This window comes from Salvelinus sp. IW2-2015, unplaced genomic scaffold (assembly GCF_002910315.2).
Source record: "Salvelinus sp. IW2-2015 unplaced genomic scaffold, ASM291031v2 Un_scaffold5082, whole genome shotgun sequence".
Taxonomy (NCBI): domain Eukaryota; kingdom Metazoa; phylum Chordata; class Actinopteri; order Salmoniformes; family Salmonidae; genus Salvelinus; species Salvelinus sp. IW2-2015.
In genome coordinates, this window is record NW_019946348.1 from 20907 (window position 1) to 30383 (window position 9477).

The 9477-nt window shown below is 44.0% G+C and overlaps 1 protein-coding gene across 1 annotated transcript; it reads left to right on the forward strand.

Moving 5' to 3' along the window:
* The first annotated feature begins 431 nt into the window (after positions 1-431).
* On the forward strand, positions 432-6096 carry LOC112077945 (GTPase IMAP family member 8-like). Its single transcript, XM_024144332.2, has 4 exons — positions 432-991; positions 1175-1228; positions 2073-3299; positions 3448-6096. The coding sequence occupies exons 1-4, from the start codon at positions 703-705 to the stop codon at positions 5400-5402; spliced, it is 3525 nt and encodes a 1174-aa protein (XP_024000100.1). The 5' UTR covers positions 432-702; the 3' UTR covers positions 5403-6096.
* Positions 6097-9477: the final 3381 nt, after the last annotated feature.

A 9477-nucleotide genomic window follows, 5' to 3' on the forward strand; every position in this document is an offset into this window, starting at 1 on the left:
TGTCGTGTCACCATAGTTGACTGGATTTCTGTCATAATTTCAGCTCATAGACTTGACAGAGGAACGAAGTTCAGTCATGAAATCAAAGCGTAGTGTAGCTATTTCTGCGCGGATGGTGACTAACATCTCCATAACGTTAGCATCCGCCATCTTGTTGCTGGTCTTCGTCGTGTCTTCTTGTTTACCGTTTCTTCTCGTTTTCACGGTTCCATACATGCCACCCAAATGTTGCTAGAGCCAGTAGGTGTGCAAAGTGTGTACTCGTTTTGATAGATAAGAGGTTAAAACATAAAGGTATCAAACCTTAGTGGAGAGGCCTCAGAACACGTATTTACGTAGCCTGAAAGTCCTACAGAGCTAAGGATTGTGCTGCTCGGCAAGAATGGCTCTGAGAAGAGTGCTGTTGGGAACTTCATTCTGGAAAGAGGGGCATTTGACCTTAACTGTGTACAAAACCAATGTGAGAGAGTCAGGGGTCAGGTGGAGGGAAGACACATAGCTGTAATCAACACTCCAGAACTGTTAGACCCTCACATCTCACATGACAAACTCTCAGAGGAACTGCGTTGTTGTGTCACTCTGTCTAAACCGGGATCTCATGTGTTCCTGTTGGTGCTGCAGCCTGAGGAGTTCACACAAGAAGAGGGAGACAGAATCAAGACAATCCTAGACACCCTCAGTGAACGGTCCTTTGACTACTCAATGGTACTGACAACTCATGAAGACAAGAGGGGACACATGGATGAGGATCACCCTCTGAATCAGATGGTCAGAGCCTGTAGAGGGAGGCAGAACCTCATGCACCTCAGTGACCACACTCAACTTATGGCAGATGTTGACAAGATTGTAAAGGAGAATGGAGGAGACTATCTCACCTGTGATGTATTTGAAGATACAAGTGGCATGGTACAAGGGAAAGAGGAAATCCACAGGAGTAAAACTGATGGAAGCCTCAAATCTCCCTCTGAGGAAGAACTTGGAAAAGAACAAGGTGAATTAGCAAAATTTAACAATTGGGAGAAAATGAGAGAAATGTATCAGTATACAGCACTCTGACATAATTTATAATGAGATGAGCATTGAATACAACTGACAATTAACTTTGTTTCATTATGACTGGTTTAAATTGACTGCAAAGAGGAAGTCACTGAAATCGATAGTGTCAACTTTTCAGGACTGGTATCACTTAAGCAAGAAAGATGGAAGCCATCAAGCAGTCATGACAAATGTGGGTAAAATGTAGTAGTTATACACCATAATGCAACTATTTGTTATTTAAGAGGGAGGGCTACGGCTCAGAAGGATTTGTCATCAGGACACATTTTTCATTATTTTTGGTTCTGTTTTCAAAATGTCTATCCTGATGGTACAAAAGCTATGTAAGTAGACGTGACCTATGAAAGAAAATATATAAAAGGTTTCTTATTCACCATTTCAATATTCTGCCGACCTCCATTCCCAACGTGTTTGTATCTCTGAGGTCCTACTGTACTTTATAGTATAATGCTCATGTCATTGTTTTGTTTTAACTCTTTTAACGATTAGAATGTGGTATGAGTTCACAGCCCATAACTCTCATAACTGTGTAACTCTGTGTTGTTGTGTGTCGCACTGCTTTGCTTTATCTTGGCTAGGTCGCAGTTGTAAATGAGAACTTGTTTTCAACTAGCTTACCTGGTTAAATAAATAAACAAACAGTATCTATCAATTTGAGGTCATTGCTCCCTCTGGTGGATACAAAGACAAATGCCGCTCAACGTTTAGATTTAGAGATTTTTGTGGTGCTGCTTAGTGCAGCGATTTGCCTAATTATGGCCATTAAACGTGGCGCTTTGGACTACAATGTGAGGGATTCCATCGGAATCACTGAGCTAAATAACATTCTAGAACTGTACTGGCTCAATATTATTGACTACTCCTGTCAAGCTTTTTGACAACAAGCATTGGGAGAAAAGCATTATTAATTCGTAAAAAGGACAATCCTCCAGTGCAAACATTTGGTAAACAGGTAAACTACATAATGTTTTATTTGCATATCCTTATATTAAACAATGTGTACATGTGTTTTACAGTGTCTTCACTCAGGATTGTGCTTCTGGGGAAGAATGATGACAAGAAGAGTACAGTGGGTAACATGATCCTACAGAAAGAGGCTTTTAGGCCTGCTCGTTTGTTCAACTATAAACAGCCATGTGATTCAGCCAGTGGGAAGGTGAAGGGCAAGTCTGTAACTGTAGTAAAGACTCCAGACTTCTTTGCTCTGACTGTGGAGTCCCTGATGGAGGAGATAGAGAAATGTAAGTCCCTCTCTGCTCCTGGGCCTCATGGGGTTCTGCTGGTGTTGAAGCCTGAGGAGTCTACAGAGGAGAACAGAAACGCATTCAAGTTGATCCTGAACATATTTGGTAAAGAGGCCTTCAAGCACTCAATGGTGATCATTACTCACCACAAGGGAGTCGCAGGAAATCCTCATCTGAGACAAATGATTGAAGACTGTGGAGGAAGGCATCATGAAATGTCCAAACAAGGAAGTGACCACAAAGAGTTAACTGAAAAGATAGAAAAGATGGTAGAGGAGAATGAATGGAGATACCTCACCTCCAATGAGGAGACGACACATGATACCATGACACCAAAGGCTCAGAGACTGAACGTGGTTCTATGTGGCAGAAGAAGAGCTGGGAAGACTTCTATAGCCAATGTCATACTGGGTCAGACAGAGTCCAGTCCAAAGTCCAGCTCCTCCTCAGTGTGTGTGAAGAGAGAAGGAGAGGTGTGTGGTCGGCCGGTCACCCTCATCGAGCTGCCTGCTCTGTATGGAACACATCTCACTCAGGAGGAAGTGATGCGTGAGACTTTCCACTGTGTCTCTCTCTGTGACTCTGGAGTCCATGCTTTCCTCCTGGTCGTACCTTTGGGTCCACTCACTGATGAAGACAGAGGAGAGTTGGAGACCATCCAGAAGATACTCAGCTCACGAGTCAACGACTTTATCATTGTCCTGTTTAGACAGGATAACATTCCAGTTGATAAAACTGCAGTTGACTTTGTGGAACAAAATGCAGACACAAAGCAACTGATCCAGATATGCGGAGGGCGATATAAAATCTTTGATGCTTTGAAGATTGAGAACGCCAAGCAGATGACAGAGCTTGTAGCAGAAATAGTCAAAATGATGGATCAGAACAGAACCTGCTACACTCTGTACATGTACATGGAGGCTAAACACCAATCAGAACTGGAGGAAAAGAACAGACGAATCAAGGATTTAGAGGAGAGAATCAGGAACATGTCACAAGGTGAGTTTGTTGAACACAGGGAGGAACAAATATTGGGCAGTGATTGGGAAAGCAATGATTTAACACTATGAACCTTCTGTGTTGATTTGAGTATACATTTATGCAGTGATTAACATTCATTTATTATAATTTATTGTTTAATTTGTAGGTGCTGAAATGGAGTGTTCCAGCACCGAGTGCATAAGGGTTGTGCTGATTGGGAAAACTGGAAATGGGAAGAGCGCCTCTGCAAACACTATCTTGGGCAGAGATGCATTTGATTCTGAATCCAGCACTGATTCTGTGACAACAGTTTGCAAGAAGGCAGTCGGCAAAGTTGATGGAAGAACAGTTGCTGTGGTGGACACCCCTGGTCTTTTTGACACAACATTGTCTAATAAAGATGTTCAGCAAGAGATAGTGAAATGTGTCTCCCTGTCAGCTCCTGGACCCCATGTGTTTATCATAGTGTTGAGTRTCGGGAGAATCACWCARGAGGAGCTGGACACTTTGGACCTCATAGAGACAACCTTTGGTCCACGGGCAGGAATGTTCTGCTTAGTTCTGTTTACTAGAGGAGATGACTTGAAAAAGAAATCAATTCAAGATTACATTGGGAAAAGCAACAATGCCAAACTGAAAAAACTGATCCGAGATTGTGGAGACAGATTCCATTTCTTCAACAACAACGACGACAATAACCGCACACAGGTCACTGAGCTTCTTAAGAAGATTAACGAAATGGTGTCCATGAACAAGGGCAGTTTCTACACCAATGAGATGTTCCAGGAGGCAGAGGCATCCATTAAACAAAAACAGGAAGCAATACTGAAGGAGCGAGAGATGGAGATAAAAGCTGACATTGAGAAACTGAAGGTTAGCCATGAAACAGACATGGAAAAGATGAAGTCAAAGTTGGAAGAGGAGAGATTGAAAGTTCAGGAGGAAAGACAGCTGAGAGAAAAAATGTTGAGAGAGAGAGAGGACGCTATTAGAAAAGAGCATGAAGAAAAGGAGAAAGCAGAGGAGGAAGAAAGAGAGTTGAAGGACAAAAAAAGGAAAGAAGATGAAAAGTTGAAAAAAGAAATGTGGGACACAGAAAAAGAGAAGATGGAAAAAGAGATAAAAACTCAGGAAATAAAGTTGGAGAAACAACAAAGAGAAAAGAAAGAAGAATTTAACAAGAGAATGGAACGACTGAGAAAGGAAGAGAAAGAAAAAGAAGAACGGCAAATAAATAAAGAAATTACGTTTGAAAAATTAAAAAAGGCAGAAATGGAAAGGAGAGCGACAGAAGAGGATGAGAGGAAAAAGACTGAAGAGAAAGAAAGACAAGAGTGGCAAAGAAAAATAAAGGAAGCAGAGAAAAGTCAAACAGAACTCATGCAGAGAAAAAAAAAGGAATGGGAGGAACAATTAAAAACAGTAATAAACGAACAACAGCAGAGAGAAATGCTGAGGAGACAGGATGAGGTACAAACTGTTGTAGAACAAGAGGAAGAACAGAGGAGATTGAGAGAGCAGTTTGAAAGAGAGAGGAAACAAGACAGAATAAAGATGAAGGAATCAGATGAGCAGAGGAGAGAAATAGAGCAGAAAGAAAGAGAAAAAATTGAAAAAGACTTTGAAGAAAAGAGGAGAGAGTTGACAGACAAAATGACAATGCAACAAGAGCAGTGGGAGAGAGAACGTAGAGAGGAACAGGAAAGAAGATTTCAAGAGGATGAAAATAGAAGAGTGGAGGAGAAACTAAGACTAAGAAAACTGGAGGAAACATTTCAACAAGAACGTGAAGAAGAAAACAGGAGGAAGGAGAAGGAAGATACAGCCAGGAATGAACAAGAGAAGAAATTGAAGGAAATGAGGACAGAGCATGAAAGAGAAACAAAAGAAAAGAAGGATAAATATGAACAAGAGGCCAGAAGACATGCAGAGGAAATTAATAACTTTAAAGAGAAATATGAAAATTACATTGAGAAACTAAGACAAAAGTACAAAGGGGAGTACGATCTTTTAAAGGATCAATATTGTCATAATGAAACACAAATGACTGAGAAAATCAATGAATTGAAAAAGAAGCATCAGGAAGAGAAAAAGCACCTGAACAGATGTGTTTTACAGTGAGGAATCTTGAGCCCCATGTGAATTGGACTGGTATAACCAATGAACATCGTAATGTAGTCAATACCAGAAGTTCAGTTATATTTTAAACAGACTGCAGTGATGTGAACAGCATTGTGAACCAAAGATAGTTGTTTCCCAATGCTGAGCACATGTACAGAAAACGATGTCATTCTTACTTTGAGGCACTGTCACTTCATTTTGAAAGCTGGTTTGCCTCTTAGGGTCACTGTTTTGAAGCCCTACTAAGGTACAAAATGTAATAGTGTGCACTATTTACAGTTAAATGACGATGATAACACAAATGCACCATTTATAAAATACACCACTTGTGGCAAAGATGAGACATGGAAAATAAAATGTGAGAATATGCCCTCTGATAATACATAATGATAGAAAAATGTATAATTCCCTTAAAATAGGGTTTGTACATAAAATGTAAATACAAACTGGACAGTAATGATGAGAAGGAGGAGGAGGATGATGACAATGGTGATGATGATTGTTGATGGTTTAAACGCTGAGATAATTCTTAGTTTTGTATGATCTTTGTTCCCCATTCTTTTAACAGTTTGTTGAAAATCACAACATATTTAAACAGTTACATACTGTACTATACAGACAGATAACTACTATAGGCACAAGAATGCTACCTGTACAGTCGTGGCCCAAAATTTTGAATGCACAAAAAATAATTTTCACAAAGTCTGCTGCCTCATTTGTATGATGGCAATTTGCATATTCTCCAGAATGTTATGAAGAGTGATCAGATGAATTGCAAAGTCCCTCTTTGCCATGCAAATGAACTGAATCAAAAAAAAAAACATTTCCACTGCGTTTCAGCTGACATTTCAGCATCCTGAGACCATTCATGTGTGGGTGTGTTCTTAGCCAAGGGAGTGGCTCACTCACAATTTTGCCTAAGAACACAGCCATGAATAAAGAATGTACCAACCACATCCTCCGAGAGCAACTTCTCCCAACCATCCAGGAACAGTTGGTGACGAACAATGCCTTTTCCAGCATGATGGAGCACCTTGCCATAAGGCAAAAGTGAACTAAGTGGCTCGGGGAACAAAACATTGATATTTTGGGTCCATGGCCAGGAAACTCCCAGACCTTAATCCCATTGAGAACTTGTGTTCAATCCTCAAGAGGGCGGTGGACAAACAAAAACCCACAAATTCGGACAAACTCCAAGCTTTGATTATGCATGAATGGGCTGCCATCAGTCAGGATGTGGCCCAGAAGTTAATTGACAGCATGCCAGGGCAGATTGCAGAGGTCTGGAAAAGAAGGGTCAACACTGCAAAATTTGACTCTTTGCATCAACTTCATGTAATTGCCAATAAAAGCCTTTGACACTTACGAAATGCTTGTAATTATACTTCAGTATTCCAAAGTAACATCTGACAAAAATATCTAAAGACACGAGGCAGCAGACTTTGTGAAAATTAATATTTGTGTCATTCTCAAAACTTTTGGCCATGACTGTACAAGCCAAGTAATTGCCATCCAGTCCTGTACTAGCCACTGCTGTGTGACTTGTATTGTTGTGATTTCATACTTGTAATTTTTATGTGTTACTGTGCTTATATATATCACAATGTCTGTTTTTGTTGTTCAAAAAGATAATAAATTTCAAAAAGAGACACACAAATCTGTTAATTGTCCATTTTCCATAAAATCACTTCATAGCTGTTCCCATTGTCTTGTTAATATGAACCTGAGTTGGTGTGTCTTGGTGAGTCCACCTCACCAGGATCTCGTCACGTATTTTTGTGCATACAAATTGCCATCGATAAAAATCCAATTGTGTTGTCCATAGTTTATGCCTGCCCATACCATAACCCCACCTCCACCATGAGGCACTCATGGTTCACAACGTTGACATCAGCAAACCGCTCGCACCACACGACGCCATACACGTGGTCTGTGGTTGTGAGCCCGGTGGACGTAGTGCAAAATCTCTAAAACAACATTGGAGGTGGCTTATGGTAGAGAAATTCACATTCAATTATCTTGCAACAGCTCTGGTGGACATTCCTGCAGTCAGCATGCAATGCGCGGTCCCTCAAAAGTTAAGACATCTGTGTTGTGTGGATAACTGCACATTTTAGAGTGGCCTTTTATTGTCCCCAGCAAAAGGTGCACCTGTGTAATGATCACGCAGTTTTGTTTTTAATTTACATTTTTATTGAATATTAAAACATACAATCTAATCTAACAGACTCCCATCCAGAGCGACCCACAGAAGCAACCAAGGTCAGCACCCTTGTAACGGCAGCCTTCCTCCTCTTCGTCCGGACAATGGCGGCTCCGGACTGTCGGGCGGCTCCTGACTGTTGGGCGGCTCCTGACTGTCGGGCGGCTCCTGACTGGCGGCGGCTCCTGACTGGCGGGCGGCTCCTGACTGCGGGCGGCTCTGGCGGGCTCCTGACTGGCGGCGGCTCTGGCGGCTCCTGACTGGCGGGCGGCTCTGGCGGATCCTGTCTGGCGGGCGGCTCTGCGCTCCTGACTGGCGGGCGGCTCTGGCGGCTCCTGACTGGCGGGCGGCTCTGGCGGCTCCCGACTGACGGGCGGCTCTGGCGGCTCCTGACTGACAGGCGGCTCTAGCGGCTCGGACAGACAGGCAGCTCAGATGGACTGGGCAGGAGCTCAGATGGCGCGGCAGCGGGCAGCTCAGATGGCTGGCAGGCGGCAGCTCAGATGGCGCTGGGCAGGGCGGGCAGCTCAGATGGCGCTGGGCAGACGGGGCAGCTCAGATGCGCTGGGCAGACGGGCAGCTCAGATGGCGCTGGGCAGACGCCGACTCTGACCTGCTGAGGCGCACAGTAGACCCCAAGGCTAGTGCGGGGAGCAGGAACAGGGCACACTGGACTCTCGAGGCACACTATACGCCTGGTGCGTGTACCGGCACTGGTGGGTACCGGGCTGAGGGCACGCACCTCAGGGCGAGTGCGGGGAGAAGGAACAGTGCGTACAGGGCTCTGGATACGCACAGTAGTCTTGGTGCGTGGTGCCGGAGCTGGTGGTACCGGGCTGGAGACACGCACCATAGGGAGAGTGCGTGGAGGAGGAACAGAGTTCTGGAGACGCACAGGAAGCCTGGTGTGTGGTGTAGGCACTGGTGGTACTGGGCTGGGGCGAGGAGGTGGCGCCGGATATACCGGACCGTGAAGGCGTACTGGCTCCATTGAGCACCGAGCCTGCCCAACCATACCTGGTTGAATGTTCCCCGTAGCCCGACCAGTGTGGGGAGGTGGAATAACCCGCACTGGACTGTGCTGGCGGACCGGGGACACCATGCGTAAGGCTGGTGCCATGTACACCGGCCCGAGGAGACGCACTGGAGATCAGATGCGTTGAGCCGGCTTCATGGCACCTGGCTCAATGCTCAATCTAGCCCGGCCGATACGTGGAGCTGGGATGTACCGCACCGGGCTATGCACCCGTACAGGAGACACCGTGCACTCTTCCGCATAACACGGTGTCTGCCCGTACTCTCGCTCTCCACGGTAAGCCCGGGAAGTTGGCGCAGGTCTCCTACCTGACTTCGCCACACTCCCCTTCGCCACCTATGGGGGGTGAATCGTGCCAGAATTAAGCTTTGTGAAGCTCTCACCAAGTCACCTAACGTCTTCCTAGCGCCATAAAATACTGCCATGAATTAACATGGACTGTCAATGGAGACACATTTTTTTCTAAGGTGTCAAACTGCCGAAGCGTTCACGTCACGTAACGTTCCCGTCGTGTAACGTGGCACTGACATGTCAGTTTGCTTGTAAGTTTATTAATAMAGATCTCACCACGAACGCTTTAACATCTACATGACCTCTACGTGTGCATGCGACACTTACGCGTCACGTSTTATTTTAAGTGTCTGTTTAGTTTATTATTAAGGCGTCAAACTGCTTGTAAGTTTATTATGAAAGATCTCACCTGAAAATCTACAAGTACATGATTTCGTAAAAAATATTTTTCATTGYCAGMGTAATCTAATCAATTTMATTTGTCGATTTAGCTAAAATAGGCATATCACCTCAATACAAAAATTATTAATCTAGTTGATATCGTA